Source organism: Corylus avellana, chromosome 8, assembly GCF_965113065.1.
Source record: "Corylus avellana chromosome 8, dhCorAvel1.hap1.2, whole genome shotgun sequence".
NCBI classification, from domain to species: Eukaryota; Viridiplantae; Streptophyta; class Magnoliopsida; order Fagales; family Betulaceae; genus Corylus; species Corylus avellana.
This window is the reverse complement of record NC_142497.1, coordinates 1078115-1099209: the sequence shown is the minus strand read 5'-3', so window position 1 is coordinate 1099209 and position 21095 is coordinate 1078115. Positions and strand designations below refer to the sequence as shown.

Below are 21095 nucleotides of genomic sequence, written 5' to 3'. Positions count from 1 at the left end.
AGTTGCCCAAATTTTTGTGTTAAATAACAACCAAATAGGATACTGTTCTATGAGAGAATTTTATATGCCGGTGTTAGAGTTACTTAAAAGCCCTAAGTTGACAAAATCGTTCCATTTAGTATCCTCACACAAGCTTTCAATTGTTTTTGCTCTGAGTCTTTACAAAGTTATGTCTAGAACTTCTATATAGCCGTTAAATAATAAACTAGGAAGGCAAAGCAACAGAAAAGTCTAGTAAGTCCTTGAAAACTCTGCCAAAATGATCTTTTTTTGAACAGACAACAATCCTCTATGTTCATAATCAAGATTTTATTTTGTTGTATCTAACAGTATACTGATACCACGTCATTTAAAATTTTTAAATTACATGCCAACATATTCACCATGTGAAAACATATGTATCATTAAATATGTGAAACCTAATCCCACAAAGCGGACAAGAAAGCCAATAATTCCGAACATTACATATCGAAAGAAAAATACATTTAAATTTCTTATCAATCATATTTCAATGAATAAATTGATCGTAGAGTACAAAGCTACATAGAAGAATTGTCTGTCATACAATAGCCATCTCCTTCAATTTTCTACACTGTCTGACAAAATCGAACCATTCTCCTTCCAAATAAGATTACTATAACCCAAAACTCTAGCAAAACAAGAAATTAACTGCTCATGAATTACTTCTTCAGCAGGAAGCACAGAATCTGTCTCCTTTCTCAAAGATGTAACTTCTTTATTGGCGATCCCACAAGGTACAATATGCTTAAAATAGTTCAAATCAGGATCAATGTTGAATGCCAACCCATGAGAGGTGATCCCATATGAAATTCGAACCCCAATGGCACCAATCTTTCTCTCTCCAACCCAGACCCCAGTCTCACCCGTTTGACCAGCACGAGCTCTCACACCATATAGAGAGGCCAATTCAATCATAGTTAACTCAAGCTTCTCCACATAATTACGAGCACCAAGTCCAACATCCCGAAGAGAAATAATGGGATACAAAATGGCTTGATGTGGACCATGAAATGTAATGTCTCCTCCTCTTTGCGTGTAGTGAAGTTCAGCTCCTATCTTTTGAAGGTCAGGCTCAGGAATTAACAAATTGTGATCAGTCCGCCGCTTGCCAAGGGTATATGTAGGTGGATGTTGCAGGGACAAGAGAGTATCTGGAATTTTATGAGTTTTTCTATCAGAGACCAGCTTTTCCTGCAGCTTAAGTGCATTCAAGTAGTTAATGGAGCCCATTTTCCAGACCTCAAGGCTTCGCAGAACCTTCATTCTCTGTAGATAATGAAATATTTAAGTGTGTCCTTGATTTATCATCACATGGTGAGATTTCAAATTATTGTGTGATGATCACATTGTGTCCCCCGCCCACCATGGACTACAGACAAAGATCAATCTCATCAACCCCAAAACTAGTAGAAAGCAAAGGTGAAACCCCACATGTAAAAAGTAGCTTATACATGTAGGTCTAAATTTCAATCATCACAGATTCAGTCCAATGTCAAATAATAAGACTTTTAAGTTTTGTAACATTATATGCAGAATCACTAAATCAGCTTCACAATCTATCAAGAAAAAGAAATCTTGAATAATAAAAAGGTATGAATAAGTATAGCTGGGAGGAAAGTGTAACTAAATTTGACCACTAGAATTTTGCTGCTTCTTGAAGATCAAGATAATCATATTTGGAGAAGCAAAATCAAGGATGATCTAAGACACCAAGCGAACAGAGAACATCATCACCACCACTTCTTGAACTCACAAAAAGTATTTATTAAAAAACAAAAGTTCCTTTCCTCAAGCAGCGACCTAGATGACACTACAGAAAGATGTACACCACTACTACAGACCCTCCAAGAGAACACACAATTTTTTGGATGATGGTTTCCTATGGAAGCAATTGGGGCTCACAGAAAGTGATCTAGATAAATTTAGGTGATAAAAAGATGGTTTAAAAAAGGCCCCAACACCTTAATTTTCATCTTCCAATACCTTAAATTTCTTCAACATTGATGTCAGGCCTCGTGTGGCAATAAATGAAGATATCTACCAACAAACAAGCATATACATATGTCCCTAGAAGGAAGACTCACTCTTCTAGCGAAAATTAAAGCTAAAATGAACACATTTCCTGCATATACCAACATACAAACATGTGTAAGAAGTTAGTATGCATTCTCTTGCTTGTAAATTCACAAAGAGCTACTCTTAACACGGCTCATTAAGGCATTTCAACAAACAGTTAATGGGCATACAGATAAGTGCCATGAAAAACTAATGAATCCAGAATTGTGATTAATCAAAATGAATCTTGCAGGATCATAAAGAAACTCATCATGAGCTTATATACATGCACTTTAATTTACGCGCAAACGTTAACAACTGGTCATAAATTATTCAAAGAAGAAAAAAATAAAAACATAGAAAGAAAAATTCGTTGTGTAGTTTTCAGAAATAGAAAGCAAACGCAGAGAGGCCTGGGAAAAGAAAAAACAGAAAAAGCTTACCTACACAGATTAAATCCCACGAAAATCTCATGCCTCAGAGAAAGAGAAGGGGAAAAAAGCTCATGGTCCTGATTTGAACGGCGTCGTACCAGTACTACAATGAATCCGGAGACAAACGCACTGTTTGTTGCGCAGTCCCAATTTTACAAAAGCACAGTGGACTGTATTAAACGCACCGTTTCATGCTATATGTCAATGCTTTTTAGAACAACACATTCAATATAATCCAACGTCTACCTCACTTTAAGGTCCTGTTTGGAATTGCGTTGAAAAATAAAGTTTTTAAATTAAAAAGCTCTTTTGGCAAAAGCTTCATTTTTAAACTTTTACCAAAAGTGAGTTTTGGTCATTTTTAAACTTTTTGGACCCTTAAAAGTGCTTTTAATTTTTTTTATCAAACAAATTTTTTTTTCTTCAAACAGACTTTTTGAGTGTTAAAAGCACTTTTAAGCCCCTCAAATACAATCCCAAACAAGCTATAAATCTTTTTAAATAGATTGTAAATATTTTAGCATTTAAATAATCAAAGAAAGGAAAATTCATGATACAAACACAATTTTCCACAAACTTCCATAACCTTTGTTGTATGTTTTTCAAAATATTGTATTTTTAACTGTTTTCAATTTTAATTTTTCACTCGGTCCTCAAGTAACTCAATCGGCTGAAGATCACGCCTCATGAAGGAAATGTTACTAGTTCGAATTCTTCCTCCTTCTTGGGTAGACATATCACAAACAAAAAAAAAAAATTACTCTTTCCAACTGGATTAACAAATAATGTAAAACACATTTTACAAAAAAATTTCACTTTAAATACTTAATTTTTAGTCTTCAATGAGTAGGTAAATGGGCTAGAGAACACGCCTCATAAAACGAAAATCATTTGTTCAAATATCCAACCTCATTTTCCCTCCTCTTGTGTGAACATGTTAAAAATAATATATATATATATACACCTCACCACAATACTCTTCTAAAAATATTTCACACTTCATATGAAAATACTTAATCAAATCAAATACAGAAAACACTCGCTCAAATGCATTAACAAATATAACCTTTGTTTCCCCATTAAAAGACTTGTATCACAAATTTTTCCCAACATTTTCTCAATATGAAAATAAAAGATAATTTTTTTTAATGAGAGAGAATCACTATTACAACAAAAATCCCAACAAAAAATGTCTCCTACGGGATAAAATTGTTGCAACTGCATTAAAAAACAAGGGTATACAACTTCCTCAACTTATTGTAGAGGAAAAAACTGAATTTAACTATTATATACAACGAGTCATCTAGAGCAAAAAAATAAAAAAACAGAGGAAAAATAAACGGGTTACACTCCTTTTAGTATCAGTATAATATTACGAGCAAATTAAGCCACTCATGATGAACAAGAAAGCATGCAAACACCAGGCCTATAAGCCCAAGCAGGGGGTAAGCGAGCATATTTTTCCATTCCTGGTTGCTCATCATACGGCCGTTCCATTAATTTAAGCAGCCTCCGGACTTCTCCAAATTCACCAAGCTCAGCGGCGTCAATGGCGCTCTGGCATAGGTAGTTCCTGAGTACGTATTTAGGGTTCACTGCATTCATTGAGGCCTTCCTTTCCTCATCCGGGATGCCACTAGCAGCCAGCTGTGGAAGTTAACAGAGGAGATCTGTGAGAACACTCAAGTTGATAAAAAATTTAACACTTCCCCATCTATGCTGTTTGACAGGTATACAATGGACAAAGTTGTCCTTCTGAATAGATGTTAGTTTAATAAATTAGATTGATAAAAATTCCATCCACCGAAGGGGTAATTATGCCCCTTGCATGTGTTTGGATGTCCAAGGAAAAATAGAGGGAAAGAAGCCCAAAAGGTGGACACCACAATAAAAAATTCAAAATATAACTTTTCATTCATCTCATGTCCCTTCTCTTTCCTTACCTTTCCTCCCAAAGTAGGAAGAAGAAATTTTGAGGGCATGGAGGGAAAACGATTTCTCCTTCCTTCTCCCCCTCCCATCTCCATCCAAACAAAGAAAGGAAAGCCCCCTTCCTTTCCTTTCACTGCCGAATCCCTCCACCCAAACACTACCTAAATATTCTTGTTTTCTCAAGGCCTTTCAGAGGAGTTATACTAATTAGAGCAATAGCCAGCGCCCATTCAAGGGTTAGTAAGGGTTCAGAGCACCAAGAGCCCATACAAGTTAAATAAGTGACGATTTAACATGGTATCAGAATTAGAGGTCATGAGTTTGAACTCTGTCTCCGTGATTTATCTCTCATTTCAATTATATTTCACATATTAGGCCTCACCTATTAAGGAGTTTAAGCCTCAAACGTGATGGTGTGTTAAAATAAAAATTAAATGATTAAATTCATTTCTTCCTATCAGCTTATACTTTTGGGATAAATGATAATATACCAACAAAGTCAAGTATGCTTGCATGTCATTAGAGATTAGGAGGCAAAAATTTTGAGATCTCAAACTGACTGCCACATTGGCATGCGGCATGCCAACACACAAAGAAAATACATATAGACAGTCACCGAAATGAAATAAAGAATCAAACAAAAGAGCATGCAGAGCTGACGAGATAATTGCAATTTTACCCAAACATGAATATTTTCAGACAACTGATCATACCTCCTCTATGTAATATTTCACCCAGCTGATCCATGCTTCCTTCCGCTCCTTGCCAATATCTAACAAAACAGCCTTTAGCGGGACCAACAACTCCTCTTCAGGAATGCTGGGATCAGCTTTGATATTTGAAAGCAAGCGAAAGAAATTTGTGTAGTCTACTTTGTCAACAGCCAGATTGTTTAGAAGTTTACTTATCAGCTGTTTATTGTACTTAGGGAGGCCAAGTTTCTTAGTCATTATAGCTTGATACTCATCCATAAATTTGGTGCCATATCTGTAGCAAGTCAAGACATAAAAGCATCCATTAACCACCAACTAAAGATACTTTTCTTTCTGGAATGAAAGGTTTAAAATATACAACTACCTTTCCATGGCATAGTTTGCCTCTTTATCGTTTATCAATTCGGCAGCTTGTAGGGTTGAGGCAAACTGTGCAATATTCCATAAGCCAATATCAGGCTGATTTGCAAAACAGTATCTTCTCCCAGGAAGATCCGTTGTATTCGGTGTGTAACTTGGATCAAAAGCATCCAGAAATCCAAAGGGACCATAATCAATAGTAAGACCCAAAATGCTCATATTGTCAGTATTCAGCACACCGTGAGTAAAACCAACCCCCTGCCACCTTGCAATCAGGGTAGCAGTGCGCTCAGCAACCTCAACTGTCCAAGCTGATTAAACCCATCATTGGATGAAAAGGAAAGAAATAGTTAAAATCATCACCCACAGTAATTTTGTATTTCTTCAATCATGGATGTATATGGCATTGACCATTCAAGGAACAATAAAGTCAGGATAGATGGAAACAAAACTATTTGTCCCCTTAAAGCAAGTGATACTTATCACTTTCCAGGCAAAATTTATATCTACAATGCTATTAACAGAGTCAGGTAAGCTGGTCGCCCAGCTGGGCTCCCACTAGCATCATTCTCCAACACCACCGATTGTCCCAAACCGGTATCTGAATCAAAACCAACTGAAAGTGGATCTTCTAGTAAATAGTCAAGTGAACTCATGTTATTACTGCTGTCAGGTAAGGCCACGTGAGTTCAGTAGATCAAAAACTTATGACTCGCAAGCCTTCTACACTGAAAGACCAAACTAATAATTACAACGGGATAAGACAATTTTATCATGTAGTTTTCATGTGCACCAGATTTATCACCTATGCCACTTGCACCATTACCATTACTCTAAAATGAAAATCAATTACCTGCATACTTGTTGGAAGTTAGATCCACAACTGAGTGATCTTCGTCGCCTGTGCTGAAAGATAAACCCTCACTTCTACTCATGTTCTCTATATGAGGAAAATGATGCTTAATGGCATAGTCTGCCAAAGCATGAACGATGCCAAGGTCCTCTTTCCCTCTAGAGGCATGTAGTTGGTATGATCCAAAGCGCAGGAAGGATTGTGCAACTCTACAGACAATTGCCCCTTGCTCTTCCTTTGGGTTGCCACTGCGACTCAAAACATGAAATTAGTATTCACATGTGTAACATGATGTTTCTATAAATAACATAACAAGGAGTTTCTAATACCAAGATTAAAAGTTACCACTTTAAATTGTAATCCAGGCAAACTTTATAACAAGCCTAGAATCCACCTATCCCCATAGGATAATTAGATATATCGAAGTTTAGTATAATTCCCAACTAAAAGTGCTAAAATTCTGAAAATCCGGAGAGAATAGAAGAAACAGGGAAAGAAAAAATAATTGAAGATTTTTCCTACTTAAAACCTAGGCACACTTGTAAATAAATTCTGGGTCCTTAAGACTTCCTAAGAAAAATAAATGTGTCCCATTCTCACCAAATAAAAAATAAAAAATAAATAAATAAAAATTCAAAGAGGGTTACAAATAACATATAGGAAACATGAATGTCAAAAAAAGGCGTGAAACAGATGAAGCTACAGTAGCCACATATTGATCCTATTTCAAATTATGGTGAAAACTTACTCATAGAACATATCTCGAGTCACATTTTTTCCGGTTGTGACAAGGCAAAGAGCACGAGTTGTTGGAATTCCTAGACTATGCATAGCTTCACTGCAAAGGAACTCCCTGATGCTACTTCGGAGCACTGCAAGTCCATCTGCAAACCGGCTATAAGGAGTCTTCCCAGCACCTTTAAGCTGCAGTTCCCACCTTTCGGACTTCGAATTAATTATCTCTCCAAGCGTTATTGCCCGACCATCGCCCAATTGTCCAGCCCACATCCCAAACTGGTGTCCTCCATAGCACTGAGCATAGGGCAAGCTGTGCAATTAAAGATCAATCAGGGTTATATTAAAAGTTACAAAGGGGCTGATTGTGAAACAAAAACTATAAAGTAAAAACACTTACGATCCCACCAAAGTCGATGCCCCAGAAAACAAAAGAGGAAAATCTGGCCTTTCAAATCTGAAATTCCAGAACAAGATTCCAATGTTAGTCCAATGGAGCGTGCAATACCTACCACATATGGAAAACAACTAGACCTCCAAACAATCCATGATAATGAAGTACTACACGCATTAAATCAATAAGGGATCACCAATTGTAGTAAACTAAAGCTCATAGCAAGAATCAAATAAGAGAACCAGTAAATCCCTATTTCTTAATATGGCATGCTCTAAATCCCACAACATAGCTAACATAGAGACATCTAAGCCCAAGTAGCTATCACACTTTAAAGATACAACACTTCAGATCAGTCTATAGCAAGAACTCAATAATCCAAACTCGGAAGAACAGTTATTCATATCAAAAAGTAGAACTGACACAGGTATGTTTACCACAGACTTTACAGAACAAAGCTTCCTAAATAAATGTTTTCAATAGTAGTATCAAGTTTTTATCTCATGGAAGTAATTCCTGAACTAAAAAAGTATTCTTTCCTTGAAATGGCCATCAAAGCCTTTCCTCCTAGAAGATGCTTCAAAACACATTCTTTTAGTTTCAATTAGACTTATCTCCCAAACACATCAACAGACAATCTGACATGCCAGGGTGCACAAGAAACAAGAAAAACTCACTCTTGGGAATCCAACTCGAGTAACTCAGCCACCGATTCCGACCACGCAACAAGCTGAGGATTCTCCACTTCGGCCGACGGCGACACTCTCGTATAACAAGAATGAAATACCTAAAAGCCAAACACACAGCCGCATCAAATAAACAAGCTCATCAAATCACAGCCATTAAAAATCCATCCGCACCAAAACATAACACTAATTTTCAATACAAGATTACGAATTTAATCATTCTTACATTAAAAATTATTATGAATTACCCTCATACACTTTGATTTTCATTATTTTTTTTTTCTTTTGCTAATGAATTATACAAACATCAAATTTAATATCTAAACATATGCAAAGAAAAAACCTCCAGCTCAAAAGCATAATACAAAAGTTACGGATTTTTATTTCTTTTCTTTTCACAACAACCAAACATAGCATAACGAGAAGAAAAAAAAACAATCTTTTCTCTTCTCCAACCTCTCGCGGTATAGTATCGGTTCTCGGATCACCGGGTAACACTCGGACGAAGGAGTGGTCCCAATTCAGATCCTCAAGCCTCAATCTGGGCGTCTTCCTATCATCGCCATCGAGGCTCTGGTTCTTCAAATCGTGCGCCACGGAATCGACGGACACGGCGAGGTCCGGTGAGGGCGAGTCCATGGAAACAAAGCCACGACCACCGTTACGGGCACTGACGTGGCATGCGAGGGAGGGCGGAACGGAGGGGCGGGGACGGGGGCGAGGGCGAGGGCGAGGCGGGGATTTTGGGAAATGGGAGGGGCAGAAAGGGGATTTGGGAGGGCGGCGGAGGACGAGAGAGGAGAGGAAGGAAGAGAGCGGTGAGAGTGACGGTTTGGGGGAGAGATGGGAAAGCAGCATTTCCTCTAAATGCTTTGACTGCTATTTATGTTGAATGAGGCTGTTAACATGCTTTGTGGAGGGGTCTAAATCTAATAGATGGTACATACGTGCCCAACTAACACGTAACTATATTTATACAAAAAAAAAAACCAACAAACAAACAAATTAGCTTTAAGAGAAAATTAATTTCACTTTATTGTGTTTTGTCTAAAATGTGGTTCTTTTACCAACTCAAGTAAAAGTGTTTTTTTTTTTTTTTTTAGCAAAAAATGGTAAGCATTTTTACTTGGGCGTAATCATAGCAGCACTTACTTGCTGGAAGCTGCACAAAAAAGGTTTAGACAGTGAAAACCGCAGGCGTTTCCTCAAGTTCGACTGAACCATAGTCTGACCTAATCCCACCAAGATAATAATAAGAATTCAAAGTGACTAATATTAATCAGGCATATGTGAGGATTTTTTGGAGATTCAAACCCACGCCCTAGTACGTGTTATGGCCATTTGGAAACTTCTTTGGGCCATTGAACTGGTAAAAGTGTTTGTTAAGGTAATATAATGTTTACTATAAAATTATTTACAAACCAACAAAATAGTCTTTGATTAATGAAATGAATGAGAAAAAATATATGATTTCTCAACCCAATTAATTAGCGTTTGAGTTATCAACCATATACTCTTAATAATTTTACCTATTACAGATTAGTTTATAAGAAAGTTGTAGTAAAAGTTGTAGAATCTTTAGCATTATCTTTAAAAAAAAAAAAAAAAATTAAGCAATAAAATTTAACAAGTAAATTTAATTATATGTAAGGGACTTACCCTAATAGCACTGAAAAAATACTGTTTTTCTTCTTTGTTTTTTTGAGCAACCGTAAGAAAAATGGATATGCGAAAGACCTTCCTTACCTCAGTTTGATTTTGGATTTTTTTCTGCACTCATCTTTCATTTGTTATTCCATTCAATTGTTGTTTTTATTGCCATATCAAAGAATGAACACTTAAAATCATCTAAGTCTTATTTCATTATGAATGACTTAAATTGCAATTTCAAAGTCAACTAAATTTGGAGAATTAGATTATGTGATGGCCATTAAAGGATGTTTGTCCTTCATTAACAATGGGTTGGGTCTATTAGTGACCTCTGAGAGTCTAGGCATGAAGGAAAGTGTTGTTGTTAGTCCAGTAATTGCAAAGCTTTCTCCAATGGCCATGTCAAGTTCAATTTCTACAAGTTGGTTGGTGGTAGTGTCCATCAACTAGTCATTGTTTGAATTTTGCAATAGTGATCCAGATTGTTTGGATACACCGCAGTCCCATATGAGAGTTGTTCGAATCTTATCTATTTAGACAAATATTTGAGTAGGTGGGATTCCAGCTGCTCGACACTTGCCCGAGTAGGTATGATTGCTCTCACATATACTAATTTATTACACGGAATCAGAATCTAAAACTCTCGATATGGTTTCATAGAAAAAGCTAATATTTTCGCTTATGTTGTAATAGGGTGTGAAATGATCTTTTTAATCTTTTAAGAGGTTTAAGATCATATGTTTAGATTGTTTGAGCCTTCTTTAATCATTCTATCATTGGTCTCTAAAATTATGTTTCGGTCATTAAAGAGAGAAATTAATAAGAGTGAAAATGTACAGCCTGATTTTTTGTAATTTCAATTGACATGTAATTAAAAAGACAGATAAAAGAAATAACATGATAGTAACTTCAACTTAGTAAGAAAATGTTTTTTTTTTTTCTTTTTTTTTCTTTTTGGGATAATGGTTATTAAAAAAGAAGGCAAAAAACAGCTCAGCTCAGAAAATAACAGCCCCATGCAAACAACTCCACAGAAACCCAATCCTGGAACCTTACAAAAGGCCATAACTCATAAGGGCCAAACAAAAAAGCACAAGTTACTTGGAGAGCAAAGCATTCTCAAAGATACCCCCAGGTTAATATATATATATATATATATATATATATATATATATATATATATATATATATATATTTTGTTTTTGAATTATTAGGAATAATTTTGACATTATTTTACATGAAATAGAGACATTGTAGTCCCAATGACAGTTCGAACGAAGACATTACACAAATTGAAAGTTTGAAAAACGTTACATATTGCTTTAGAGTAACGCGGGCTCGTTTGGCAACACTCTTTATGACAATTTTTTTGTTTTTCAACAAAAAAATAAAAGTATTAACAAACAACTCAATACACAAAATATTCACAAAAACACTTCAAACAACTTAATACTATTTAAAAAGCATCACCAAACGACTTACATAAATATCCCATTATGCTAACGTGACATTACTATTTCACCTTTGAAATTTCTTTTTTCAACTGGAACTAATTCAAGAATAAAATGACAGTGGCACGTCAACATAGTAAAATATTTATGGAATACAAATATAATTTACAGCATTTCATAATAGTTATTAAAGGAGGGTGAATGTAATTTCTCCTTCAAATAAAATCGGTAGCATCAGCATTTAGCAACGTCTCCCTATTTTTCCCGACAAGACAGCCTCATGTTGCTATCTTACAAAATAAGGTACACACCAGAAGCTACCATATAATCCTGACAAAAATTGAGCACTTCCTTTTGAATGAGTGGCAACGTTTTGGTGGGGAGTACTTCAAGCAGGAGACAACATTATCCATATTTATGGTCTTCATGAAGTAATGGTGGGTGAATTAATAGACTTTGAAAAGGGTAGCCTAAGTATTGCTCTAAATTTGGAGTCGAAAAATGTCAGTGTTGTATTAATTGGCGATTGTTTGAGAAATTTATACTCGAAGTAAATGAGTTTCGCAACTCTCGTTTCGATTGTTCCAATTTGATTGGAATCTCGTCCCATTTCGAGATGTATGTTGTTATAGAGAAATGTAGTAAAAGAACAGAAGAATAAGGTAAATGAAAGATGTTCGGCCTGACCTTTAGGGTAGATGGACTCCGCAACCCCATACTTCGACGGTTCAAATTTGATTGAAAGCCCACCCGACTTCAAAATGTTGAAGCGGGAAAAATGTATTTAGAAAAAAAAAAAAAGCAAAGAAGAATAAGGTAAATGAAAAAGGAGGACAGAAAGCCAAATTAAATACTTCAAAATTAAACCAAAATAAAAAGAGAAAAAACAAATTCTAAAGAAAAAAGAAGAAAAGATAGGCAGACTTTAGACACCTATGAGTCGCGGAACTCAAACTCAGCTATTAACTGAAAAAGTTACGGCGCCATAAAGTCAATTCAAGTCCGCTATTTACAAATTTCAACCTCAAATTAGCCCCCAAACTCTTTCAAATTTTAATTTAGCCCCACAATTCGACGAAAATTACCCAACGAAACTCCACTTCCAGTTAAACAATTCGATCGCGTTCTATCTGTATCTGCACCACAAATTCAACTTCTTTGGAGCATCATGGACCGAATTTCGTTTCAAAATTGGTCCAATTCTCCACGAATTCGTCTCTGTTTGCTTCGTACGATCTGTTTCGGCCAAGAGTAACTGGTGTTCTCGAAGGATTTGATCGAAAACTCTAGTTTCTAAGCTGGTTTTGAAGCAGAGTTCTCTAAGGGTTTTTTTTTTTTTTTTTGGTGAAATTTGATCTGGTGGAGTCATGGACTTCGAGCTCTCTGATAGCAGTGGTGAGCTTAATTCAAAGATTGTGTTTTTGAATTCGTTTTATGGGTTTCTAGGGTTTCCATGAGCTTAAATTTTGTGAATTCAGAGTTGGGTGTGAATAAATTTTGGTAATAATCATGTTGGCTGTGCAATTGCTTGTGTTTATGGGTTTGGTAATTGTAGTTTTAGGCAGAGAGTAGGAATTGGGGTCGTTAAGCTCCTACAATAGATTCGTGGCTGAATTGGACGCATGCTTGAATCATTGAAATTTTGATTGGATTCTGGTGTTGTTGCTCGTGTTCTCGAAGAAATTTTTGGTTGTTTTTGTAGTTCTTAGTTAATACGAGGTTAAATTTTCCTGGGATTTCTCTGTTTATAATTAAATATTGGATTTTGAAGTTGCTATGATGAATTGCAACTGCTCTGGTAACAGTGCTTAGTTATTTGGAGATTATGCTTTCGGCTCACTTCACTGTTTTCTTGGGTTCTCAGGAGCGCTGAGTGTTTTGATGAATTGTTTTGTAATAATATCCCCTTGTTTCAGACAAATTGATTGATCTGAATTTCCATTTTCAACATCTAAATTTAGTTTATGGATCTTTGGAGCTAATTTTATGTTTGTATTTTGAATAGTAGTTTATGGACCTGTTCTTCTTCAATAGTTTGAGTTAATTATATATTGTTTATATCAAGCAGTCAATGATTTTGGGGTTTGATATATCTGAAAAAACATGATGGATAACAAACTCCACAATTGTACTTGCGACTACTTAAGTATTAGTTTTTGTTGGTTTTCAAGGGTTGTTATGAGTTTTCAAGGTTTCAGTTAGGCTTTTGATGAGTTTAATTTAGCATGCTGATTTTGATAAGTTGGTGCTTAGAGATAGGAAGAGTTCTGTCGTTGGCGTTTAACAGTTTCAAGTACTATGTGATGTGAACAAACTGTTGTTTTCTTTTTCTTTCTTTTTTCTGTTCTTTTTCCTTTTTTGCCCGGCAGAGGGTAATGTGAAACTTCTCATCTTTTATTGTAATAACCTGATGTACGGAAACAATAAGTGGCCTGCTACAACCTGCATTAATTTTTTTTTTTTTTACCCGGTGAAATTGCTGTTGATGCATCAGAAACCAATATATGTCTAGTTTATTGGTTTTTTTTATTTTTTATTTTCTCTCTCTCCCTCTCTCTCTCTCTCTCTCTCTCAGCAATACAAGGGAGAGGGCTAGTTTATTGATAACTTTTGATATGTTATGAACCCATTGGTAGAAATTTTTCTTTTCTATTGCATATTCCGAGACTATTTGGCAGCCACATCCCACATCCCAAAAACTTGAGCATCTAATGGACCATTTTAATTTGAAACAACTGCAGGAACGGATGATGACCTTCCTCCTTCACATCAAAATAGATTTCAAAGAGCAGGCCACACTGCTGGAAATGGAAGATCTGCAGTTGTAGGTTCTGCTTCATTACCTAGGATGCATGGTGATATGGAAACCCAGATCCACCACATTGAGCAAGAAGCATATTGTTCAGTCCTTCGAGCCTTCAAAGCTCAATCTGATGCAATCACTTGGGTATTTATTCATTTCTTCTGTATTCATTTGTTTAATTAACATTGTATTTATATCATCTGAAAGCCTTTGCGTTATTATTGTTTAGGACAAGGAAAGTTTAATTACAGAACTTAGAAAGGAGCTTAGAGTATCAGATGAAGAACACAGAGAGCTTCTATCCAGGGTTAATGCTGACGACATCATCCGGAGGATAAGGTCTGAATATGTTGGATATATTCTGCTGAGTAGCTTTCATCTAGCATGTATTGACTTGTAGTCAGGTTTGTATTTTAACGGGAAGTGTAATCAATCATGCTGTTAGGGAATGGAGGAAGACAAGAGGGCTTCAACCTGGCATGCTCAATGCTACTCAGCCTGTTCACGATCCCATACCTAGTCCTACGGTTTCTGCATCACGCAAGAAACAGAGAACATCACAATCTGTGGCTTCCTTGTCACTGGGTGCACCATCTCCTGCACTGCATCCATCTATGCAACCATCTTCATCAGCCTTGAGACGAGGTCCCCCCGGGCCAAGGAGCAAGAAGCCAAAATCAGTAAGTAAGATAGTTTTGGTGAACTGACTGATGGAATCAATATTCTCTTTTTTTGTTGTCATTGCTCTCTATCTTCTTTTAATGGAGTATGCTGCCTGCTGCATCCTCAATGAAGGGCATGCAGTACCCTTCTGGCCTTGCTGGAAGGACCCAGGTTGCTAATCGTGGTACCTCAGGTGCCTTTTCGACAAATGAAACTGCCGAAGCTGCAACCTATGATCCATTAATTGGAAGAAAAGTATGGACAAGGTGGCCTGAAGACAACCACTTTTATGAGGCAGTTATAACTGACTACAACCGTGCTGAGGTACGTTTTACTGTTGACTTCACATTATTAGAGTAATTGATGTACCTCTGTTAATCCCTACTATTTTCCAAACGTTTTTAGGGCCGACATGCTCTGGTGTATGATATTAATACAGCAGATGAAACATGGGAGTGGGTCAATCTCAAAGAGGTAGATGCTTTGCTATCCTCTTAGAGTCTCAATGCATGATCTATTTTAACTAATTGTTTTTCTACCATGCCACTTACAGCATATATATGCTGAATATTGAAGATTTCTGGAATATTGGTGACTACCTTTGTACAGTTTCTTGTGTCAACTTAGATGCAATTCACTAATTAAACATCAAATCGTAATGCATTTTGTGTCAACTTAGATAAAATCCATGATGCATATAGGAGGCATTCCGCACTTGATATCTGAAAGGCTCCAATGATGACTTTCAAATTTTGCTAACCCGTTTGGAGAATTTCTACTGTTTGTAGCATTTCTTAACATGATGGCTGGATGCTCATAATTAAACATCAAATTATGATGCATATTATGATGCATTTGGCTAATTATGCACTTTCTTAAGTCTTGTCCTTTATCCTCTCCTCTCTCTTGAGATAAATACAAATCTATCATTTGAATGTCACTTTATGAATTAGAAGAATCCCGTTTGCTTATAATATTTTTATCTTTAAATGCTAGATATCTCCTGAAGATATCAAGTGGGAAGGTGAGGAGCCTGGAGTTTCTCGTAAGGGTGGTCACCCTGGACCAGGCCGGGGGCTTAAGAAATCCATGGCACGTGGTGGTGCGGTTACTGGTGCAGGAAGAGGTAGAGGAACCCCAAAGGGTCAGTCCAAGAAAGATTTCCCCTCATCACAAAATGGAATTGGAAAGAAGGCTGTGAGTGATATTGAAATAGTTCACACAGATACTCTTATCAAGGAGGTATGAAGGCAATTGATTATTATAATTAATTTTTGTCATGGTGATTTGCTTTTCCCTAATTGCTGTGAAATTTTAAACAGGTGGAAAAAGTTTTTGGTGCTAGTCATCCTGATCCCATGGAAATCGAGAAAGCTAAAAAAGTTCTGAAAGTAAGAACCAAGCATCTTCTGCAGTTTATCTTGCATGGTATTTCATAGGGTTACAATTTTTGATACAACTTGCGAACTCGTTATGAACCCAACACGAAATTAACGGGACAAGATTAAGAGCAATTTAACTTGTTTAATTAAATGAGTCGGATTATGGTTAATCTATATAGTCTTATATCCATATTTTAACACAACTCAGAACTTGACATGTGACATTAGGATTGACAATTTTGGACACAATATGCAAATTCGACACGAACCCAGCATAAAATTAGCGGTTAGGGTTGAAGGGTCTGACCCGTTTAATTAAATAAATCAGATTATTTTTTGATAAGTAATCTTATATCCATGTCTCAATACAATAACACAAATTGTCACCTCTAGTCTTTCATTCCAACAATTCTGATGTGCTCTTTGAAATGCAGGAGCATGAACAAGCCCTGGTGGATGCAATCGAAAGGCTTGAAGATGCATCTGACGGTGAAAGTGGTAATAACTAATTAACAAATAACCATGTTATATAGCATGTGAAGTTAAACAAAGTAGTGATACCTTCTGTTGTATCTATTTCCTCTAGTTTTTGTATATTCAGATTTGACGGCACCAATTGTGTATGATTTTTCAATTAAGTTAGGCCTTTTTTTTCCCCACTACTTGAGTCTAAGCAAATGGGTCCAAAGTGAGTGCCTGATGTTATTCAAACATTTATGGTTCATGTTTTTTTTTAAAATTTCGCATCTCCCGGCCCAAATACACAGGCTGTACAAGATTTTGCCGCAATTATAGTGCATTTTTGTTTCTGGAAAGCACTACAAGGATTTAATAGTTGCATCAAGTATTAAAACAGTACTGTTTTCTTTCTCCTTTGGCTTCCAAGCAGATGGAGAACATCCATTCTCACAGGGGCAATTAACGGATCAAGAACAAAGATTGAGGATACAGGGATATGATGAAATTGGTGAAGGTAGAGTAGTTGAAGGTTCAAATGGGGATAAAATGGCTAGAGAGGATAGAGTTGCATCTGATGATCCACAAGATGAAGGTGTTAAAATGGTGTAAATTGACTTGTATGCGCCCCTATGCCGTGTTCTAATTCTCTTGGTTAAAAGCGCTTGATTTTATTGTAAGTTTAACTTAGCTGACGAAATGCTGATGTAAAAAACTTTTAAATAGAAAAAAACTTGACCATGTAAAGATTATTGTGATAATGCATGCTTCTCTCTCTCTCTCTCTCTCTCTCTCAATATATATATATATATATATATATATATATATATATATAAGAAATGTTACTTAATAGACTGCTATATGATTACCATATAAATAACATAACATGACAGTAAAAATCAATTATTAATTCTTCTTTTTAAAAGCCCTTATTGATATAAGGACTGATTTTTACCACCACATCTTAATTATATGACAGTCGTATAACAGTCTATTAAATTGCATTACTCCTCTTATATTATCTGGGTATGGTACTTGGTTTACGGGCCAAGTTCTTTGGACATCTAGCCATTTTTTCACTGAGATGGCACAGACAATCCCAAAAAACAATCTAATCCTGCAATTGAACAAAGATGGTGAATCAGCACATACATACAAAGCAGAAGTAAACCCAATCATAATTCAGTGAGCTGGATGATATTTACTACAATGAAGCAACAAATTCAAGGATAAGATTCACCATCTGAGCATCATAAGCAGGCCCTTCCATTTGGAAGTGGCTTACCCCTTCTATCAAATGGGTTTCAACACGCCCTGCCGCAGAACTCAACTTGTTATTCAGCTGCTTAACGCTAGTAAACCCATCCCGAGTTCCCATAACAAAGAGTTTTGGCTTTGGGGACTGCAGGATAGCGTTGTGGTGCCGCCCAAAAAGGATTGAGGCAGTCATGCCAAAAGGGTACCCTAGACTCACATAGCCCACAACTTGTTCAATATGATCAACTGCAGATCCTGAAATTGGTGCGCCTGTGACAGAAAAGGCATAACAACTAAATTTTCCTTGATTCAAAGAGTTTATGCACTACAACATCTCCTATGATGAAGAATGATATCGAAATGGCAGTACTTGAATGCTTTGGATCTTTCATTCTAATGAAATGATGGAATGATGCATGTCATCGTATTTTTGTTACATTTAGCATCGGATAAAATTTAGATATCGAAGCACCGATACCATGGCAAAAGATACGGTTGAACCTATTCTACTCTGATGCAAGTATAATCGAATTTTACAGTCGCACAATCTGTTCTTCAATCAATAAATTTGTCTTTCACTTCAAATATCCATGGCACAAAATTTTCTCTCAATATTATCGCAAAGATGTAAAATAGTATGTGCAATACATTTCCAAGCCATATATAATCACCCAAAACACAACAATCTGTTCCTTCAACAAATAAATCTCTGCATGTCAGACTGAAAACCAACCTTCTTGTGCAATATATGAAATGGAGGCATCTGAAGACTTTTTTTTTTTTTTTTATAAGTAAAATATTAAATTTTAATATTAGAGGCATCTGAAGACATAATCACAAAAAGTACAACAATTTGATCCTTGAATAAAGACTCTCTTCATGTCAGACTGAAAATCAACCTACTTGTGCAACTAAACCCACACATGCAATCACCTATGTCACTCAAATTTACACTGGATTCGAAGCACACCAAGAATTGCTGGAAAATAAAGACTAGCAAAGTGGATAGAGGTATTTGATCAAAAGCGAAACTGTTAAGGAGAACACACACATTAATCCTTCTAGAACGAAAATCTTGGAAGGTCCAAAAAGAATCTAGTACCCCAATGCTTACTGACACTGATATATGATTAATAAAGGCATATGCCAACCTCTAATCTGAAAAGTGTCTTATCAGCATACACAAACCAGATCTTAAGCAAAATTCTAATATAATTGCACATTATAGGATTAGATGGTAATACTAACCATACAGACAAATCTGATATTTTGGAAAACTCCAGCACCAAGATTATCAATCAGCTGATGCACTTATATATGAGATTGAGTTCAATAAACACCTGGCATAACTCTTTGCAATGCTACACCATTCCATTAATTTTCACTGGACTAACATGTTGCCAAGTCCATTGTTGGCTTAAATGTCATACACTACTCATGCATGCCGAATTTCACATAAACCGGATGGCATTTACTATCGAATCGAAAACTCACATGTTCAAAAGATTTTTTAAATATAAGAAATCTATACTTCAGAATACTTCTTTTACATGAGATAGTTTAATCTAAGATCACATTGTGATTGAGTGACGCAACATTGTCAAAGAGGTGCACCAGGTGGAAAATGAAAGATAATATATGTGTATATACAATTTACCAATGTTGCAATAAACCTTCGATAGCTCCCTTGTTTCACCTTTTAATGCCATCAATTAGTGTAGATCATCAGTACCCCCAGCAGCCCAATTTCCTCATTTGTTAAACAAGGTAAATCACAGATCAAAAAAGGAAATTGATCTAACAAATTAAATCAGCCCCCACCCCCTCCCTCCTTTTTGGATAAGTAAATCAGACACACTAAAACCAATCAATTTTCCGTCAAATCGTCTACTTTTCCAGATGTGCTACTCACTGTGAGATTAAAATTGTTTACAATACATAAAAGAGCAAGATAGCTAATAAAATCTAACACATTTCATAGATCTAAAACTAATCCATCATACCAACCAAACAAGCAATCTACCACTACCAAAGATAACAACCATTAAGCTTTTCCTACCAAAAAAAAATGGTACTTGATCTATGGAAATTCGTTGCAAAACAAACAAAAAGATCATACCTGCAGAAGAGCCCACCAACAAAATCCTGTCCACAGACAGATGCTCACAGGCCCACTTGCAGACAGCAATAACATCCTTGATTTCCGCAAACCCAGTGAGAGAAGCCCTCCCACTTGACTTCCCAGCGCCTCTCATATCAAAGGTGACAGCCCTGTAGCCTTTCTCCGCCAACCCAGAGGCTATTCCTTTCAAGAGGCCCTGACAACCACCCAAGATTGAGTATGGGTGGACAAGAACAACCACCAAGTTGCCCTTGATTTCTTCTCCCGGTTTGAAGAGCCGCGCATGGAGCTTGACTCCATCACTGGTTTCAACCGTGGTGGACTCCACAGTACAGTTTGACATCTCACAGACACAAGTGGATGGAATCAGGAAATGGCTTTTCGATGAGCGAGAGAGAGCGAGAGAGGTAAATGTTTATTAGGTAACTTAGGTTGAGCAACCGCAACACCAGGAGAAGTGATAAAAGACTTAATTCATCAAAAAAAAGGAAGTGATAAAAGACTTGGGTCATGAAAACTTGTTTTGGGCTGTTTTTTCTGGAAGAGTGGGAAAAAAAAAAAGAAACTGGTGCTCCTTTTGCCCATTGACACAGGATTGGTAATACCTGGCATTTCCCTTAGGGCCCCAAGGTCCATTACTGCTTGAAGCCCTTTTATTTTTATTTTTTATTTTTTGTTAAAAAAAACAATAAACAATTATAGCTCCTTGAAGTTTGGTAGGAGCGCTGATTTTTTTTTTTTTTTTTTTTTTCAGGACTTATAAACTCGAAAGAAAATTAGCGAGTTATAATTAAGGGGTCTTGACTGTTTAATTAAATTGATCAGGTTATGATTGATCTATATAGTCTTAAATCATGCATCGTTACGACTTAAACCAAATATGCGACATAGGGACGTCAATTTGTTATATGACCCATGAACTCAGCACAAATTCAACACAAAATAATGAGTTATAGTTGAAGGATTTGACTCATTTAATTAAATAGGTTGGGTTATAATTGACTTATATAGTTTTATATCCATGACTTGACACAAACCGAATCCAACATGTGTCCTATATATGTTACAAACATTTTATCCATTTTGGTTGATCTAATCAATCTTTTCCCGCAGAAAAAAAATTAAAAA

General features: G+C 36.2%; 4 protein-coding genes across 11 annotated transcripts; 1 reads left to right on the top strand and 3 right to left on the bottom strand.

Annotated features, from left to right (window-relative positions):
- Positions 1-466: 466 nt before the first annotated feature.
- Positions 467-2668, bottom strand: LIP2 (lipoyltransferase 2). 7 transcript variants are annotated; one of them, XM_059574393.2, is made up of 3 exons: positions 2520-2668; positions 2005-2143; positions 467-1287 (listed from the first exon to the last, which is right to left on the bottom strand). In XM_059574393.2, exons 2-3 carry the CDS (start codon positions 2020-2022, stop codon positions 580-582), a joined length of 726 nt encoding a protein of 241 aa, XP_059430376.1. In that variant the 5' UTR covers positions 2023-2143; positions 2520-2668; the 3' UTR covers positions 467-579. The 7 variants fall into 7 exon arrangements, with proteins under 7 accessions (XP_059430376.1, XP_059430378.1, XP_059430377.1 ...); XM_059574395.2 differs by lacking the exon at positions 2005-2143 and having other exon boundaries at positions 467-1390; XM_059574394.2 differs by lacking the exon at positions 2005-2143.
- An 890-nt stretch (positions 2669-3558) lies between these two features.
- LOC132164174 (selenoprotein O) lies at positions 3559-9064 on the bottom strand. The gene is made up of 8 exons (XM_059574612.2): positions 8640-9064; positions 8175-8284; positions 7504-7560; positions 7117-7416; positions 6369-6616; positions 5520-5826; positions 5156-5429; positions 3559-4157 (listed from the first exon to the last, which is right to left on the bottom strand). Exons 1-8 carry the CDS (start codon positions 9039-9041, stop codon positions 3903-3905), a joined length of 1953 nt encoding a protein of 650 aa, XP_059430595.2. The 5' UTR covers positions 9042-9064; the 3' UTR covers positions 3559-3902.
- A 3266-nt stretch (positions 9065-12330) lies between these two features.
- Positions 12331-17371, top strand: EML3 (Emsy N Terminus (ENT)/ plant Tudor-like domains-containing protein). Of its 2 annotated transcripts, none has more exons than XM_059574642.2 (10): positions 12331-12679; positions 14026-14231; positions 14317-14426; positions 14533-14767; positions 14883-15074; positions 15156-15224; positions 15747-15992; positions 16073-16141; positions 16567-16630; positions 17022-17371. In XM_059574642.2, exons 1-10 carry the CDS (start codon positions 12652-12654, stop codon positions 17198-17200), a joined length of 1398 nt encoding a protein of 465 aa, XP_059430625.2. In that variant the 5' UTR covers positions 12331-12651; the 3' UTR covers positions 17201-17371. The 2 variants fall into 2 exon arrangements, with proteins under 2 accessions (XP_059430625.2, XP_059430624.2); XM_059574641.2 differs by having other exon boundaries at positions 17019-17371.
- Positions 17372-17689: 318 nt separating this feature from the next.
- On the bottom strand, positions 17690-20446 carry LOC132163829 (alpha/beta-Hydrolases superfamily protein). The gene is made up of 2 exons (XM_059574211.2): positions 19965-20446; positions 17690-18115 (listed from the first exon to the last, which is right to left on the bottom strand). Exons 1-2 carry the CDS (start codon positions 20308-20310, stop codon positions 17793-17795), a joined length of 669 nt encoding a protein of 222 aa, XP_059430194.2. The 5' UTR covers positions 20311-20446; the 3' UTR covers positions 17690-17792.
- Between the last annotated feature and the right edge of the window lie 649 nt (positions 20447-21095).